A 19835-nucleotide genomic window follows, 5' to 3' on the forward strand; every position below is an offset into this window, starting at 1 on the left:
GTGTTCCTTAGTTTCATAGGAAATGTCAGGAATGTTGGACATGGAAGATTGGGTGTACAAGATGATTGCAATAAAATCCAAACTTTTAGAGACTGGTATAACCATCAGTAGACAGTCATTTTCTTATGTGTGTGGTTTTACTTTCTCAATGTTGACCAGCAAAACTGGAAACAAGCTTGCATCTTATCATGTAGAATTCTATGCATAAAACAAAATAACAAAATTAAGTTTGTGTAAGTTTATTTCCCTTGCAAAAAACTGTAATGTACATCCATAGCAAAAGGAACAAAACTGATATGGAATAAACATGATCTATAAATAGCAATGATGAAATAATACAACAACAAACATAAGTAGCTGTGTACCATTATCACAAATGGCTGAGTATTTATTATACAGTGCATATAAAAAGCATGGTTTTAAACTTCTTGTTATAAAGAGATGAATTTGATAATATAAAGATATAGAAGTTGGACTACAATAAATATTATTTTTTGTAAACTTGGCTTCAATCATTGCATTTCAACATAATGATAGCCATAAGACTTGGATATAATAATGAGACAATTGTTTTAGATATTGAAAAACATATTTCTCTAAGGTGGAAGAATATTGGCTGATACTTGACTTTAAAATTGCCAAGAGTTTTTAATGAGCAGTTTGGTTCAACACTGCAGAATCAAACTAAAAACTCTGGATTATATGGAAAAAGAACAATTCTCTGACAAGAAAATTGTTACTTGTGTACGGTTTAAGGTGGTTCCCAAGTAACCCAACACCTTGACTAAAATTAATTTGGCTCATTTAATTTTCATAAATATTTTACAAAATATTTACTTTAACCCTTTTTCCCAAAAATTAAAATTTCAAAACATTTGTACCAACCATTTCATCAGAAAAATTTCATTGGTTATATAGCAGTTGACAAACACTGATTTTAATCATTGGGAAGCTTTTTATTTCCTTCACAATACAATGTGATTAAAACGTTTAGCTAATTTACAGAGTTATCTCCCTGTAGTGTTAAGTACCACCTTAAATGTATTATCAGTATCAAACTGATTCGTGTAAGGAAAATCAAGAAATAACTTCTGTGAAATTCAATATATCAAATCTTTTGGAAAGCTACTGACATCTATTAAACAACAACTTATGCACACTGTATAAAAAGTTTATGTTGTTAACCTTAATCTGTATAAAAACATAAAAAAATCTTGAAAATTTCAGAAAATTGAAAATGACATATAAAAGTTATGATTTTCAGGAAAATATCTTAGAATATAACCAAAAATTTTAATGCATAGAAATAGTTCAAGTGGAAATAAACTGAGTTGTATGGTAACACATATCTAACTCTCAAAATTTGTTCTTCCTTATCTTGAAAATGGTCTTTTTGTTAATTTATATGCTAACTTATTTAGACAAGTTCTGTAAGATTGTTAACATTGTTTCAAAACTTAAAGCTCACATTTATACATATCTCAAAAATAATCAATAAAACAGAATCACAACCAAAATCAAATCACAGATCTACAACTACTCAACAAGCTTTAACATATCATATTATACAAACAATCATAAAACTGGATTAGTAAAATAAAAACACACCGGAAATAAGGATGTTAAAACTGTTAATGATAATAGTAAATCAAAATTGTTTAAAATTGATGCCCATATTGGCAGATCTAAACATCTTTTAAAACAATGTTTTGTATTGTACAGAAATCTCATCAGATAAATGCTGATTTGATAACTGATAGCAAAATCTGAAGAATATGTTTAGAATGAGATCTGATTAAAACATTTATATGGTATATTTTACAAAAGAGGGACGAAAGATACCAAAGGGACAGTCAAACTGATACAAATTGTGACTTGGATGAAGAGTTATCAGTGAGACAGCAACCCAACAACTCAAGAGATCATGAGTCAACACATGTTCTTCAATGATAAGCAGGTGTCTTTATCAGATGTCAAACACCAAAATTGCTCCGAGTTAGTTATAACAATTTGAGACTTATTTCAACAATGATTACCAAGTTTCTTTTATCATGAAATATACCTAAATTCACATGTAAATTTTGTGACAAAATAAAAATTTGATCAACAAATTGACTAAAATGTCAGGGGATAAATTTGTAGATGTTTATTTGTAACTTCTGTCTATAAATATAACTATTTTCCAAAGACTTGTACAATAAATCATCTTAAAAAATTAAAAATGGATGAAAATTTTCATCAAATGCATAAAAAGTACTGTTAAAAAAAATCATTAAGTTCAACCAAAAGCACCAGTTATTAATCAAATGAACACAAAACTTTAAAAAAATCTAAAACTGTATAAAGTTACTGACCAAATTATAATGGTAAACAATACAACCGCAATTAACAAAAAGATCTAATATATAATTATCTATAAACTACACATTTCATATATAAATAATACACTGTTTACAAACTCTAAATTTTTAATATGCATCATAATAAACAATTACATTTATATAAAAAAAGTTCTACTGAAAACTTATCACTTTTATAGAACTGTCAACAATTCTTATTTAAATTCATGGGGAAAAAATCAAATAAGATTTACTGGATTTAATTCTGTAAACTTTAATTCAAAATAAAACTACACTTTTCAATAAATTAAAACTGTTTTATTAAATATCAACCATAAAAAATATTCTATTTAAAAGTCATTTCAGTAAATATCAATTTCAATTTTAAGTTTCAGATGGAAAGCATACAATTGGAAAAATACTTGCAAGACATTTAATGATGACTTATTTTGTAATTAAGATGATCCTTAACATTGATTTTTTTTTTTTTATAAATAATTTAAGCTCATCAAATTGTTAATTAATTGCAAACAAAAAAAAGGTAAATTCTTATTATGACGACATCTTGACAAAGTCACATATGTTTAAAACAAATATAAAACAAAAAAAAATAGTATAAAAAAAATTAGAATCGTTTATAAAACTCAATTTGACTAATGAACAATAACATGTCTGACTTTCAGAAGAATTTTACCAATCAAAAGAAGAAAAGTGTAAAAATTAAATAAACAAATTAACAATAGATTAACAAGTTTGTACAGCAGAAATCATTTTGCATAACAAAAAAATGGCACTCAATTTTGAACTATTTTTGGTTTCATCTAGTGTTGCTATTTAGTCTAATTTATAGGTAAGAAGTTTCAAGTAAGTTCAGGATCTAGAAGTATAGAATCTAGCATGTTTTATAGGTTAAATGAGGTTTTATATCTATACAGATCTGCTATATGAATATTGCAGCAGACGACATTATAAACAAGTTGATACATTTTAATAAATAGAATAACACAACGTGTCTTTGGTTTGTAATGCAAATAAAAGGAATGTATACAATTTGAAAGACAAAACAAAATTCAAAACAAAATAAACATTGCCTTTGCTTTTACAACAGAGTTTTTCATGATTGACAAACAAAATGATTTATAAAATTTACAACGTCCGACATTTATATTACCCATAAATGAACTTGTTTAATTTGTATGACTGGTTGATTATGAAGAATAATGAAAAAGACATTCCAAATTTTTTCAAAAATCATTTAGCCAAATTCACATATCATAAAATTCTTTCCGCAGCTGCAAAAATCAAAATATAACAATAGGGGAGCACAGTGCAAATGGTGAAAATACTATGAAGTCTTTAAATCCTAAATCGTCTATGAATATTTTCTAAATTTAAAAACTGCATGATTTTAGCACCATAGAGACAAAGCGCTACACATTCCTTTCCTATTCCTAATATTGGCAGTGAAAAATTCTCTGAGATAAAAATAATAATGGTTAAATTAGCAACCTTTTTAAAAAACAAGTCTTTATAAAACTTTTGTATTGCACATTATATTATATATCACAAACAACTTACAACCTTAAAACTTCTTATAACAAATGCCCTACGAAAGCTACTTTACGACAGTTTCTATAATGCCTATGGAGTTCTGCAGTCATCCAAATTATTTTCCAATATAAAAACTGAAAGATTTTCAGCACATCTTATAGAAACAGAAAGATATAAACCACCAATTTTGATTATGTTAAATAACTTTTTTTTTGGAGGTAGTATCAATTGTGTAATGTTGTGTAGATTAAAAATACTTATAGGGAGGCATATATATGACTACTGACATTCTTTTAAATCAAATTATAATTATATTTGGACTGTCTAACTTTTTATGTATTGTTTAAATAGATGAAGACTTAAGTTTTAATTCACAATATATAACCTGATAAGGTTTATGACTAGTTATACATAATAAGTATATTAATGTGATATACGCTACAGTTGTAATCAGAATGACGGCAAATTTTGAATGTTATAACGATTTGAGTGTCAGATGTTTTAAAAAAGTATTCTATTCTATTCTAGTGCTGTTGTTTTTTTTATTTGGTCGGGTTGTTGTCTCTTTGACACATTCCCCATTTCCATTCTCAATTTTATAAATTTCATTATTTAATCTGTGAGAAATTTAAAACAAAGTTTTATTAAAATTAACACCTACATTGTCTTGTTATTCTGACAATTAAAATAATTTGGATGACATTGTGTTTTCTATGGTCACTTCTATAATAAATATTACATTAACAAGATATATGGAAATCAATGTTACACTGTGAAGTGATGATACAGTTTATATAATGCAACAAATCTTTGGGAAGATGGAAATTCAGACTTCATCTGTCGTCTGCTCTATGCTTGACTGTCGTCTGCCCAATTTGGAATGTCCCCTTATTTGGTGTTATTAGACAGGAGATTTCATTGATTCTATCATGCTCTTAACTCCATGTCGAAAACAAGCACCAAAAGACTGAAAAAGAAAAATTCATGTCAACAATATTATGCATTTAATTAAATTCAGCATGAACTTCTTACACTCAGGTTAATCAACCAAAAGTGTAATGTCATAGCTATTTATATTAGTGCAAAGTGTACTAATTCAATTTTGTGTATAATGAATTTTAATATAATAATTCATTTGTCTAAAGATTATATATAATTCAAGTGACCATAACAACAGAACATAAGATATCCCAAAATCATAATAAAACTTTAAAAATATAATATACAATGTGAACATTTTACACTGATTGTAAGTGCACAATCAAAAAACGAAAAACATATAACAACAGAAACAGTGAAACACACACAATATAATTTGTGAAAAAAGTATGACTGATTGATATGGTGAACACTTCTGGATACCAATATAAAATCCTTTCCTATGATGAAGTTATCTTGCTCCTGTCAAAATATCAATTGGCTTTAGATGAAATCTTTTTCAAATATGTGTTTCTGTGGATTATTTGTGGGATAGAGTGGGGTGCTCATTTTCGCCACATCTTTTCATGTTTTCTACAGTTTATGTTCAGGTCTAAATGTTTTAGAAGTATACTGATATTTCTATATGAAGATAACTTCAAACGCAAAATATTCTTAAGCTTGAAAATGTGTTTGTTTGAATATAACCATCTGAAAAGTTAGATTAAAGGGTGTTTGAAATTTCCTGATTTTTTGTCAATTGGGGACACATATTCGCCGTTTTTACATATCTATTTAAAACCAAAAAAACGCAGCTTTAAACAACATTGATCAAATCAATTTCGTTATAGATGAATAGCAGACATTTCAAAGGTGTTAAAAGAACTGAAATTTAGGGTATTCAGACAAAGAAATACTTCTTTGAATTCTTGTATTTTCTTCATGAAATTGGCCGAAAATCGTTGTCCATTTTTTGGTCCTTTTCAGTAGGTGCCGCAATTTTGTCTCAGTTTTAAAAAATAATCATATTTGTTATATAATATCATTTACTGGTATATATCTTTCATTTCAGCCATCCCTTGAAGTTTTTATACCCCAAAATCATAAAATGGCGAAATTGTGTCCCCGGCGATTATGGGCACCCCACTCTACCAGTCTTTGTAGATTTTGTTGGAATAGGAAAATCATGATTTAAATTTTCAACGATAGCTTCTACTAATGATTTGTTTGTATACTTTAGCAAAACCACACATTCAAATGTCAATGAAAAACAAAGGTTGTCCTCCATCTATGAAAATTCTACATTTAAGAAACTAATGCATTCTGGGCAATATTTTCATAAGCATACAACAAAACATTGTGATTGGTTTAAAACTTTCTAAACAACAATAATTCAACCAATGACGCCACCTTATTTTCATTTTAGTGTAAAGTCGCCGTCAGCTAAAATTCTACAAGTTATTGTTAAAAATAATCTTAACTATCAATCGCCTTCACTTGAGATATAGTTTTTCACATTCCATTCATAAATCGTCAAAAGAAAAACCACAACTGAACTATCTTAAAAGTGATCACACTGTAATAATCCTGACCTTCACATTTTCCAGAATGTTTTCCATTATAACTCGGCCATCTTCTTGTCTATGAGGATCATTTGTTTACATATGAAACACTTCACTTTCGAAGTTTCCTGTAATGTTCTTTTCATTGATGTGATAAAGTTTCCCGCGCTTTATGCAAATTTTATGAAATTGAACTCCACGGAAACACTTCCGGTAAAAACAATGCCCGATTCCACCATTCAAAATCGTCTTGGAAAATGTGAAGGTCAGGATTATCACAGTGCAATCACTTAAAAGGTAGGTCAGTAGTGTTTTTTCTCTATGCGATTTATGAATGGAATGTGTAAAACTATATCACGAGTGAACATGGTTTTATAGTTTAGAATTTTTTTACAGATGACCCCTACGAATTTCAGCTGATGGCGACTATACAAACAATGAGATTATCCATAATCCTTTAGATTGCGAAAAGGAGAATTGATCTTCATGAAAATAAATGAATTCACAGTTATAGTGATTATTTTTCTTTGAGCTTAAATCACAATTATTACGGAAATAGATAACATATATCTTCCAAGTTACACATACTTAATGCTGTAGTAAGATCCTAACTATTCTTCTATGACTAGCTGCTCTCTGCCTTTCTCACTTTGGTTTTGATCTTGGAGAAAACATTTTGAACACCATAAAATCCATGTATAACACCTGTTTGCACTGTAAGAGCCCCTGATTTAAGTCCAGTTTGCATTGTTTGGGCCCCATTTTTTATACCCGGTATAATATTAGTCTGAACAGATTCGGCACCAGATTTCAAACCAGCTGAAATTGATGCGCCTAGGTTTTGGAGCTAAAAATTGAATACAACATTTAAACATAAATTAACAACAACAAACAAAATAAAGTCAACATAGTAATAAATAAATGACACAAAACAATAATAATTACAGAAGTCATGTGTGCAAAGATAACTTGGTCTTAGTCTTTAATTTCATTCATGCATGTCTTATTTGAAGGATGTGCAAGTAAACAAATAAAAAACAACATAATTTTCAATTATAAGCCATTGAAAACAGACTTGATAAATTTGGTTTCACTGTGTGGAAGAAATGCATACATGACAGTTACAACATTAAACATCAGAGTAAATCATGATCAAACCATCTAGATTTAATAAAAGGACATTAATGTTTTGTCCTTCTCAATAGCTTCCAAATATTAGCTCAATGTATTTAGTTTTTATATGATTATTTAGCTTTTTTTTGTAGTAAAATGTTATGAAATGTATTCTATTGTTCTTTTCACATATTTTATTTCTATTTTTATCTAAATAAAATTAATTATTCTTTAAAACTGAAAAAAACTTTCAGTATCTATAGGTAGGAGAGGAAAGAACAATTTTCTTCAGCAGAAAAATTAGCAATAAAATTAAAGCATTAAAAAGGGAAGACAGGCACACAAAACAGACAAGATTTCCATACATTTACTCAATGAAAATCAAACCTGAGATATATTTAGAGTTTGACCAGCACTTTACCTTGTTATCTGATTTATTACTGTTAGTTGGGGTGGTTGGATTGGCATCTAATAACTTCTGATATCTAAGCTGTAAAAAATAGATATAAATCAAAATTATTGATGTAATAATTATATGTTGATCTCATCACATTTTTAAAATATGGTTCCTCTTACCCTCTTTTGATCTCATTAACAATTTTTTTTTAGTTAAGTTCTTCAAAGTGCTTTAGTAAATATGTATTCTAATGCAATATTACATGTAATCCCATTTTTGATTAAATGACATGTGCTGTTAATTCTATATACAAACAGTTGCACAATTACAGTGAATGAAAATTTACATGATAAAAATAATTTGAAGGACTATAGACATGATAGACAGATTTTCATTGTACTTCTCAGAAATGCCACATAATATGTAACCCCAATAATTCAGTCGTTATATTCTGCTGATCTACCATTACTACATTAACGCCTGAATGCATTGACAATGAAAAATCTTCAATCAACCACTCAGAACTAGCTCGGGATTTACCTTTCTCGATAAAATTGAGCTGATTGTTGATTGGTCACCTCTTCTACAGGGCACCAATCAAAATCCAGGATTGGTGAAGAGTTTTTAAAGTGTTAGGAATTCAGGCCCTTGCAAGTAGGAGAGACCGATTATTTGGGTTACATAATATGATTAACATTTAACAGTACCTGAATGCAATTTTTAATATTTTTCTTGTGAAATTTCAATGTGAACTAACCTTACAAGCAGCCTCTATTGTTTTACACAGTGCCCCTGCTGATGGTTCACAATGGAATACATGACAATTAAACTGATCCTCAGGTCCATGTATTATAAAACCACATAACCTTAAAATGGAAAGTAAAGTCAGAAAGTTATAAATGAGCAGGAAAAAAAATAGGTAAAGAACTAGTGTAACTATAACTTAAATGGCAAAATAATGACCGTTTACAATTTATTTATTTATTTGCTTGTCTTTAATAAACAATCTGTTCTTTTTTATAAACTCTTCTGTGCCATCCTCCATCACAAAATATTCATCTACACTAATTTACTTATAGAGTGGGGTGCTCATTTTCGCCGGGGACACAATTTCGCCGTTTTAGGATTTTGAGGTGTAAAACTTCAAAGGATGGCTGAAATGGAAGAAATGCACCCCTAAATTATATTTTTATAGCAAATATAATAATTTTTTAGACTGAGACAAAATTGCAGCTCCTACCGAAAATGACCGAAAAACGGACAACGATTTGCGGACAATTTCCTAAATAAAAAACATGATTTTCAAGAAGTATTTCTAAGTAAATATTTGGCTGAATGCCCTAACTTTGAATTCTTCACACCTTTGAAATGTCTGCTATTCATCTATAATACAATTGGTTTGATAAAAATTGTTAAAAGCTGCGGTTATTTGGTTTTAAATAGATATGTAAAAACGGCGAATATGTGTCCCCCATTGACAAAACATTCTGAAATTTCAAACACCCTTTAATCTAACTTTTCAGATGTTTTTTTTCAAACAAACCTGTTTTCAAGCTTGAGAATATTTTGCATTTGAAGTTATATTCATATAGAAATATCAGTATACTTCAAAAACATTTAGACCTGAACATAAACTGTAGAAAACATGGAAAGATGTGGCGAAAATGAGCACCCCACTCTACAGATTTTGTTACAAAAATATTTTGGTATACTTCTCTTGTTTTGTTTTTTTATTTACTGAAACACAACATTTAGTGTCAAATTTTTGTCTTGATTTCTTTCAGATGGATCTATATATAGAAAATTTATAGAAAAGAAATGTTTATGAGCATATTAATAATGATTCATTATACATTTTTCATTGATAACAATCGACCTTGAACTTACCTGACATTATCAGCTGCTATTCCCATAAATGATAGAAATCTGACACGACATTCATCCAGTTTAACTTCTGTTTTCTGTAAAAACAAAAGAAACGTAATCTCCCTTCATGCCTAAATTTTTAAAATATCGACAGTTCTTTTTAACACTTATGTTTATTATCTTGAATATGATGCAATTCATGATTATAATATGTCTGAAACAAATGTAGAATCAGTTTAGCACCCATTCTTCCTGTTATTGGATATTTGTGTAAATAGCAAACAATTCTTTCAGTTTATTATGAACAAATCAGACATATTGTTGGTTCCTTTGGATATAGATTGCTGCTAAGTTTTTATTCTTGTGTTTTTCATTCACTTTCAAATGCATTTTTTAATTAAAGGACAAAAAATCCAGATAAAACAAATGAAACTGTAAGTTTCTGTCCGTTGATGATACCCAGCCCAAATACTGAAGAAATAATTGATGCAAGCTATACTTTATTTTGGTTTTAACATGGGTAGGCATTATATTCATGAGCATTTTTGCTCGAGCGATAGTTAGGGCTAAAATAACACGAATGTAATGCCTACCCATGTTAAAAACTAAAATAAAGTATAGCTTGCATCAATTATTTTGATTCTGATTAGGACATTTAAGGTAACTTCCATGTCTGATGTGTATAAGGGTAAAAAGATTGTGTAGGCCCTTCCATGAACCTCCCTTCTTTGCTTGTAAAGAAGCAAACTGCTGGCACTGTGATTTTTCCATAGGGACGAGTTTTTGAACAGCCAGCATGAAAGGTTGTCTTATCTAGGTCAGTTTCAGAATGCAACACATTACAGTCATAATAAATGAATTGGTAACCACATGCGCATCATTCAAGAGTTTAAAAATGTTTTAAGTTAATGAAATATATTAAATGCAATAGTCACTATATGCATGTGCAAACAAAATTATTGGATTTAGAGCATGGGTTTATTCATAAAGCGAAAGAAGAACGCCATATAAGAATTGATGGTAAACAGGAAGTTGTTGAGTGATGAATCTTAAAATGCATCACACAGGTATAGCTGACTTGTATAAACCCTGAAACTAAACTACAAAAATCATTGTTATGTAGTTCCTAGAAAAATATTCTTGGACTGGACAGACAGACGAACAAATGGATGTATGGATGGACGGACAAACAGACAGAAGTAAAACAGTATATCCCTTTTTTTAAAGCAGGGGTATAATAATGAAATTTGCAAAAAAACTGCTATTCTACTTTGCCAAGAATTTAAAATTAAATTCTAATCAAATATGAGGATTGTACCTGATATTCGTATGAAGAAGACATAATTTAATTGAAGTCTGGAGCTGGCATGTCACTTAACTGCTAGTAGTCTGATGTTATTTATGTATCATTGTCATTTTGTTTATTTTCTTTGGTTAAATCTTCTGACATCAGACTCAGACTTATCTTGAACTGAATTTTAATGTGCATATTGTTATGTGTTTACTTTTCTCCATTGGCTAGAGGTATAGGGGGAGGGTTGAGATCTCACAAACATGTTTAACCCTGCCGCATTTTTGCGCCTGTCCTCTGGCCTTTGTTTGTCTTGTATTATTTTAACTTATAGTTTCTTGTGTACAATTTGGAGTTTAGTATGGCTTTCATTATCACTGAACTAGTATATATTTGTTTAGGAGCCAGCTGAAGGACGCCTCCGGGTGTGGGAATTTCTTGTTGCATTGAAGACCTGTTGGTGACCTTCTGTTGTTGTTTTTTCTATGGTCAGGTTGTTGTCTCTTTGGCACATTCCCCATTTCCATTCTCAATTTTATGATAATTATTCAGACATATCTTATTATCTGATACATTGAACAAAATTTCCAATTCATACTTATGGCAGTTACTACATCGGAATCATAAAAGACAATACATTGTACATACATGTTCTGTAATGGTGATTGTAGATGGTGCTATCCCAACATTAACAAACTTCCATTTCTCTGGGGGAATCTTGTTATACAATGCCATAATGGCTCCATTCAGGATTTCTGTACCTAAAACAAAAATAAAAGATGTCTTGTCAATATAACACATATATATAGTGTGCTCTGTTCATATTTATATCAATTTGAAATTAAATAGAGCCTGCATACTTGTATGAACAATTTGGGAATGGTATAAACTTGTAAGTTAATCCTAAGATATCAAGGTTAGGAACATTACTAAAAGTGTTATTTTTCAGCTGTGCAGAAAAAACTAAGAATTGTTCTAAATATGCATGAAATGGTTTCCACTGGACATTAAGCAAGTAACAGTCATCAATTGAAAACTCTGATACATCAAAGGTATTTTGACAGTCCATGAGAATGAACATATTTTTCACAAACAAAAAAAAGTTTAATTTTCAAACTGCATGTTTAATTTGACATCCAATACAAAGAGTTTCAATACTTTGTCAATCATTTTGAAGGCACCACAATCAGACAGGAATATTTATTAGTTGTTGACATCTTTGATGATAGTACAAGTACAGGGGCGGATCCAGGATTTTAGATTAGGGGGGGGCGCAATGTTTATTTATTTTTGAGGTTATTTTTTTGAGAAATATTCTTCTAAAGGGGTGCAATGTAGGTATTTCGAATTATTGTGAGGTACAGTCAGCAAGTTTCAGGTAGAAATCACCTAAGTCCGACCTGACAACAATCTACAATCACTAGTATCATGGACGGACAGATGTAAAACAATATGTTCCTGTTTCGCGAAAAACCTCTCTGTTATGATGGCAAGGTCTCCTACATACTTGAAAAATCTTCAACAATCTCCTAACACCAATTACTTTTGCACTTCATGTAAGAGATTCCGGGCATTCTGCATATCTATGATAGAGTTTATAAAGCTGCAGCCCAAAACAGAAGCCTAAGATTGTGCGAACATTTTATTTTGATTCTGTGTTTCTATGCAAACCAAGACACCAGCACTTCTAAAATAATCTATATATCAATATCAGATAATAAATATCTGTCAACCAATCCTTGAAAGACATTGGTGCTGGTAGTTGTGATAAACAGAAAAACAGAAACATCACAAAAATAAGAATGCCTTGTTTGCAGATCGCCAATGTGTCTTAGCCATTCAACATGGTTTCAATTATGTGAAATGAAACCGGTTCACAAGAATTACTTTAACACTCCATAACACCATCCTCGAGACAAACTTGGTTAGGACGATGGAAATGTAAAGAGTTGACAAATAGACAGAAAGTTCGACGAAAGGAAAGTGAGACAAGACAGATAACATCAGCTCACATAACCAATACTAGATATTAGAAACGAAAATTTCCACTATTCGCCGTGATTTTCAATTAATTGTCCTTTCATAATCATGATAATATGTTTTTACTTTTTATATTTTCGGAGGTCGTGCCAGACTTTATATTTACTGTGTTCGCCACAAACCACTAAAATCAGAATGAGATGCATTTACGAAGTTATTTTTATTTTGTGGGGATCCCGGCCATGCATGTAATACAGTATACATGCATAATTCGGCACTTCGATTATCAAAGAAATTGATTATAAAAACGTCAAATACTATGTAACACTTTTTTGTACTTTGACTGCTAAAACATTTTTTTTATGTTTCAGTCAGACACCTTCCTTTGAAGTATATAATATTTATAAAACTTTAATAAATCGTAGGTCAGTTGATTAGTAAACGTGACATGTTGATTATGTTACCAAGTTACTTAGTATAGAAAGTCCCTTGTTAAACTGACTGTTTTATATACTTTGAATGTTAAGAAGGAATGGTCTCTTCTGATACTGAAACACATTCAAGACAACCCATACTTTGCAAATTTTAGGGGGGGCGCACGCCTGCCACGCCCCCGCCTAAATCCGCCCCTGAAGTAGAATATGGTATTTGTTGAAGATTATTATGAATGAATTATTGAAAACTAAAAGGGGAATATTAACTAAAGATGTAAAAAATACTTAGAACAATAATTGAATTGATTAAATTGGTTATACAATATCATGATACTTATAACTGTTAAACTTCACTAGAAATGCACCTCTTGAGAAAATTGAGTGCATACTTTGCTCAAGACCTGTTTAATTTAAGTTATTCTTATAAAACATGATTGATGTAATGGGAATAATTTTTGTATGTTTTCTCTTTGTAAAAAAATATCTTTCAAATTTTTTTATTTAATTAAATTCCTATTGACCATACCAGGTTGACCATACAAGGAGATATCTGGAATATGCCAACAAGACACATTGCTTAGGATATTAACTAAACTACTGATATACAACAAAATTAATGTGGATGGATGCTTAATTCGTGAATTATTCGAGTGAGTATGAATCCTTACCCACAGGTTTGAGAACGGCTTGACACCCTATATAATGACATCTGATGACTTTCTTTGGTTCCTCCATAGGTGTAGGGAATGATGCACCTAGAAATAATAAAATAAATTTTATACCAGTAGTTAACATGGGTAACCAAATTAGTTACTGGAAAAAATTAGTGCTGATACAAACTAACATGAATAATACTCTTTATATGTTTGTATCCTATGAAGACATTTCCTCCCTATTTCCCTAACATGCATCTGCTCCAAATCCAACTGTGGCTTTTATCAAGATATTTTTTTATATAAAATTGTATAATTCCGTAGATGTCATTATCTGGTAAATTCAATTTTAATTCAATACTAATTGCAAATCTTTAATGAAATGCCTTAATAAGGGTGATAAAGGGTTATTTTTTTTTGCATAATGATTGCCGTTTTTTATTTCAGGTTCAACGTGTTTTTACTTTTTTATTTTACGTTCAGTCGTGTATGACGGGTGCCTTGTTCAACGTTTTCTGCTTATTTAATTTTAAGTGCATCATGAGTTTCAAAGTCTTAATTGTGTGCTCGGTATTTTTCAAATAAAATTCAAACACTTGGCAGAGATCGTCAAGAAAGACTTTTTTAAAAGCCGTAAACCAATTATATCATAAATGTATATACTAAATCCGGAATATCAAGTAAAACAAAGAGTTAATATATACAAGAAGACAGTGACTAAGTCACAAAAGGTTCACATAAAAGTATTTATTTTTCGTGCAACGTTCATTACAGAAATTATTTCACGTTCACCGTGAAATTATGTCTTATTTCTCGCTTTTTTTGTGCAAGCTTCCCCCTTTACCACCCTCCTTAATCAAAAACATAAAACTACAGGATAAAGACTCTCTAAAGACAGGTTCTTAAAACAGTTATTAAAGTATTTATTACTTCTTAACAAGCTCTGTAATACAGCTTTTTGGTTCCCTTGTTGACCAGCAATCTCTAAATTTGGCAAGTCTGTTGGTCTGGACAATCGTTGGTCAACTGCAGCCTGTTGGAGTCGTCTCTCCATCATCAACTGTTTACAAATATCTCGTAATGTATTGGCAATCTGTCTGGCAGGATTGTCACAGCGGAAGACATGACACATGTGTTTTCTTGTAGTTTTGTCTCGGGCTACGTAAGCAAAATCTCTGCAAACAAAACCCAATACTTATTTTAAACATATTTTATTTACTTAAGATAAAATGGATTGGACACAAGTAAAACCATACTTATCAAGTAAGCTCTGAATAACAATAAATTACAATACAATAGTAATATGAACATGCAATAGTTCAGATAATAAAATAATTTACAAGTCTATCAATTGAAAAAAAATGAAACAGTAATACAGTAACGTAAAAATTGGTAATGATGATGAAGTGATTGCTGTTGCTATAGCATGTGCAAAGAGCAAAACATTTCATAAATTGTGTGGGTTTTTTTTTAAATTTTTGTATGATATATAGCCTGGTACTTATTAGGATGAATAATAATAAACAATGAATTCCCAGTTATTCAAACATATATATTAAACAGTCAAAAGAAAGTTGGACATGTTTTTATTATGTAATTGATTGAACCTCTGAAAACTTGCATTTTAAAATATTGGTGTATGCATTATTGAAATTGACTTAAGAACAGACTTTTTAGTGAAAAAGGCCTGAATTTATATTTTGTAGTGTGATTTAAGTGCTAGTTGTAAGTGTTAATTATTCAAAACATTTTTATCCTTTATTTTAAATTAGAAATCTGCCTGTAAAAATAATAAATATGAACAACATCTATATATGGTAGAAAAAATCTGACAATAAAAAAAATATGAATAAATATATATTTATTAAAACAAATAGAAATAACAATAAAAGTACAACAATAAATTTACCTTTCTCTGATTAAAGCAATATAGTAAACAATTATGCAAATTAGTTTCTTCAATCAAGTGATGGATTTTGCTATCTTTGAAATTACATTTTTAATGTTTTGTACTTGTTCAAGACATAAAAAATATTATCCTAAACAATATATTTCTTAATCTCTTCCCAAAAGATCTAAACAATTTGCAAATAGGTTTAAAAGTTCAAAACTAATCTTTAAAGACTCCTCCTGGAAAAGTTAAAGTCAAATTTAACCATTTCAATGAAAATTTCAATGTTATCAGAAATGCTACTCACTGATGAAACAATACTGCAATATTCTAAAATTGTGTCAAATGACTGTTTTTGCAGGCAAGTTATATAAATACTGATATTTTAAAGGTTTTAATAAATGTTTGACAACTAAATGAAAGGAACATTTGATAAATTTCTTGCATTCCTAGCTCTCTCCTAGTTTTAACTTCATCTGAAACGGTAAACATTTAAAGCCAACAAAGAGAGAGGGTTAGCGCTATAGAACCAGGTTTAATCCACCATTTTCTACATTTGAAAATGCCTGTACCAAGTCAGGAATATGACAGTTCTTGTCTATTCGTTTTTGATGCGTTTTGTTAATTGATTTTACCATGTGATTATGGACTTTCCGTATTGATTTTCCTCTGAGTTCAGTATTTTTGTGATTTACTATTTAGACATAAACATGTGAAGAGCTTTTTGACTAAAATGGACCTTAAAATAGCTAAGTTTATCTAAGATCAACTTTGAGCCTATTTTACAATGAAATCTACCATCATATTTAGTGGTAATTGTACACATACCTTCCATTATCTCTCCCTACTCCCCAAACTCTTATGGACTGAATAGGCTGTACATTAATTACAATGAAATCTTGAGTGTCTACTAAACGTAAACTATCCCTGTCGAGATCAAGGTACAAATCTTTTCCCTAAAATGATATAAAGTTGGAACAATTGAAAAATCATCATAAAATGTGTAAAATTAGAAACAAGAGGTAAAATATAGTAATGTTCAAATGTGTTAGTAAATATCATCATAAAGCTTGCAAAAGGCATTTTGTCTATTAAGTAATTTACTGCTTCAGTTTGTAATTATTATTATTCTAGAACCTGTTATTCAATAGTTGTTTTGGTTGTTGTCTGACATATTTGGGTTTTTATTTTAGTTAATTTTTCTTAGCATAAGTCTTGCTGTTGGTTTTCCCTTTGCTCTGTTTTAAATTTTGTCATATCTGGGCCTTGGGTATCTATATGGTATCAGTTTTCCTCAGTGTTGTAGGCCAACAGCAACCTAAAGTTGCCAACACTTTCTTTATTCGGTCTCAGGTGGATAGTTGTTTCATTGGCTATCATCCCACATTTCCCCTATTGAATACAGGTGTTTCAATCAATCGTAAAGGAAGTTTGCCTCTACTCCAGTCAATAACAGCAATGTTATCACACTTACATCTCCCCATCTACCAACAACATCATTGATATCATTTCTACCGAGTGTCAGATCTACGATACATTTGTTAACAGCCCTGCTACTCCTCTCTGGTGTCAAATCTTCCTCAGCAATTCTCACCCAGCCAAGAGAGCGAACAGAAAATCTCACAGCTTTCTTATCATCTTTTTTCTCTGGACCATTTGTTTCCACTTTAGGAACTGCAGACAGACTTCTTGAGGAGGACCTAAGGAGAATAGCGGAGAACTCACTGTTATCATCAGTATTGTAGCTTTTAATGTTAATTTTCAAATCAAAGAGACATAAGGAAATGTTAATTCATTTACATGGCTTACTCAAACATTATATAAATAACACAAAGCTGAGAGGGTGATTGAGCAAATTGTATGTAACCTCAAGAAAACTTTATCTACCAAGGCAAACATATGTGTTATTTAGTTTTTTATTCTAAATGTTCAGTTATTATTGTCTTTTAAATTCTAAATTGAAAGTAATAAATTATGACTTCTTATTAACCATCTAAATTTAATAAATCACACTGATTAAGTGTTTCCGTGAAAGGTTATAGAATATAAGCCACATAGTAGAGTATATTATCATCCTAGTATTAACCAATCAAAATACAATAAATTAAGTTACAACAAAAGTTTCTAGTGTTATTGCTAGATGATTCTGTGACAATTACAAAGAAATGCTTATAGAGATGTAAAAAAAAAACAAACACTAGAAGTAACTTTTCACCAGTACACCTGACATAATTACTAACATGTTTTGAATTGAATTAACTGCATATTGTAAAGCATGTCCCTCGAATGCTGTTAGTGGATCTTCTGATGTTCCACTGGTTGGTGTGGAAGGTACGGAGTCACAATCTGTATCACTTGACAATGTGCTCTGTAAATAAACAAAAATAAATAAATATATACTCATTCCACTCAGAAAGGGAATACTCAAACACACATTGTGGACAAAGTGTTCTATTTATAACACAATGAGAGAGGGAATACTCAAACACACCCAATGGACAAAGTGTTCTATTTATAACATAATGAGAGAGGGAATACTCAAACACACCCAATGGACAAAGTGTTCTATTTATAATATAACAACAGAGGGAATACTCAAACACACCCAATGGACAAAGTGTTATATTTATAACATAATGAGAGAGGGAATACTCAAACACACCAAATGGACAAAGTGTTCTATTTATAACATAATGAGAGAGGGAATACTCAAACACACCCAATGGACAAAGTGTTCTATTTATAACAATTTTAGCTTTGTATAATACCAACAATGAGCAAATTTTCAAATAGCAAGTTCACAAAAGAACAGTTTTCTGGAAGACATGTTATCTTTTCAAGACATAGTTTTCTGACTTCAAGTCAAATAGTCATTGCTTTTGATCCTAAATGCTGTTAGATTAGCCAAGCATAGCCAAGAAACACGACCAAGCAGGGGATCTCAAACAACCTATACAAGCATAAGATTCCAGAGGCGGTTTATGGTTAAGACAAAGAAATAATTAAGTTATCTATCAGAATATTTCCTTTGCCAAATTTATTTCACAGTTAATGTTTCTAAATGGTTTGTTTAGGCATTTTCAGTTTTCACAGTTTTCACCATAGATTTTATTTTGTAAAAGCATATTTTCCTTATAAAACATGAATACCTTTGTCTAACATATTTTCCTTTATATAAATCAATGTACTTCTACTCCCTACACAATCATTCAATACTAATAAGAAATCAGACAACCTTCGTCAATACAATGACAATAAATTTTAATTTCAGCAACAATTTCTTACAGATAAACACTTTCTAATCTCTCGTTTCTTAGGAATCTATTATATATTCCATTACTGATATAAGTAAAGCAGACAGTATATCCGATCTGTTACATGTCATATCTTCCCATCATGATCTCGTAGACTTAATTCTAAAGAAAAGACGCTACCGTAATTAGAAATGTTACTGTCCAGGTTCCCTGAAAACGCATGACTAATGAGTTACGGTCAGGCATAGAAGGAGCTATCACATGACAGATCAAAGATCAAGTTTCCCTGCGGGATTTAATAATATAGCCACGTAAATTAGAAAAGATCTTGAAATATTGGAAGTTTAGATGACAGTAATTTCTCTTTCTATTTTCCAAGTGACTTAAGAATTTGATAATACAATGAAGAAATAGTCTTTGGTCATGCATTACAAAGCTTTATAACCTAACAAGGAAAATTCAGTTATTTATCTTGGAAGATCACAAAAACTTCCATTCTAGAAATTCACAGTGAAAAAAACAACTCAGATAATGTAAAACAAATTTAAAATAAAAATCCGGTTTGACAGTGATGTTGTTTAAACCT

General features: G+C 30.3%; 1 protein-coding gene across 5 annotated transcripts in view; it reads right to left on the reverse strand.

The window, feature by feature from the left end:
* Positions 1–223: 223 nt before the first annotated feature.
* LOC134697153 (protein Fe65 homolog) overlaps positions 224–19835 on the reverse strand; it is a 92553-nt gene continuing 72941 nt past the window's right edge. For 4 of the 5 annotated variants that reach the window (XM_063559218.1, XM_063559220.1, XM_063559217.1 and 1 more), the window contains 11 exons: positions 18236–18363; positions 17470–17695; positions 16824–16951; positions 15035–15279; positions 14120–14206; positions 11686–11798; positions 9768–9841; positions 8638–8746; positions 7905–7973; positions 6959–7217; positions 224–4857 (listed from right to left, as the gene is read on the reverse strand). In XM_063559218.1, coding sequence (XP_063415288.1) covers positions 6996–7217; positions 7905–7973; positions 8638–8746; positions 9768–9841; positions 11686–11798; positions 14120–14206; positions 15035–15279; positions 16824–16951; positions 17470–17695; positions 18236–18363 — 1401 coding nt within the window. In that variant the 3' untranslated portion in view covers positions 224–4857; positions 6959–6995. The remainder of the gene's footprint in view (positions 4858–6958; positions 7218–7904; positions 7974–8637; positions 8747–9767; positions 9842–11685; positions 11799–14119; positions 14207–15034; positions 15280–16823; positions 16952–17469; positions 17696–18235; positions 18364–19835) is intronic. The other variant, XM_063559219.1, reaches the window with a different exon arrangement.

Source organism: Mytilus trossulus, chromosome 14 (assembly GCF_036588685.1).
Source record: "Mytilus trossulus isolate FHL-02 chromosome 14, PNRI_Mtr1.1.1.hap1, whole genome shotgun sequence".
NCBI lineage: Eukaryota > Metazoa > Mollusca > Bivalvia > Mytilida > Mytilidae > Mytilus > Mytilus trossulus.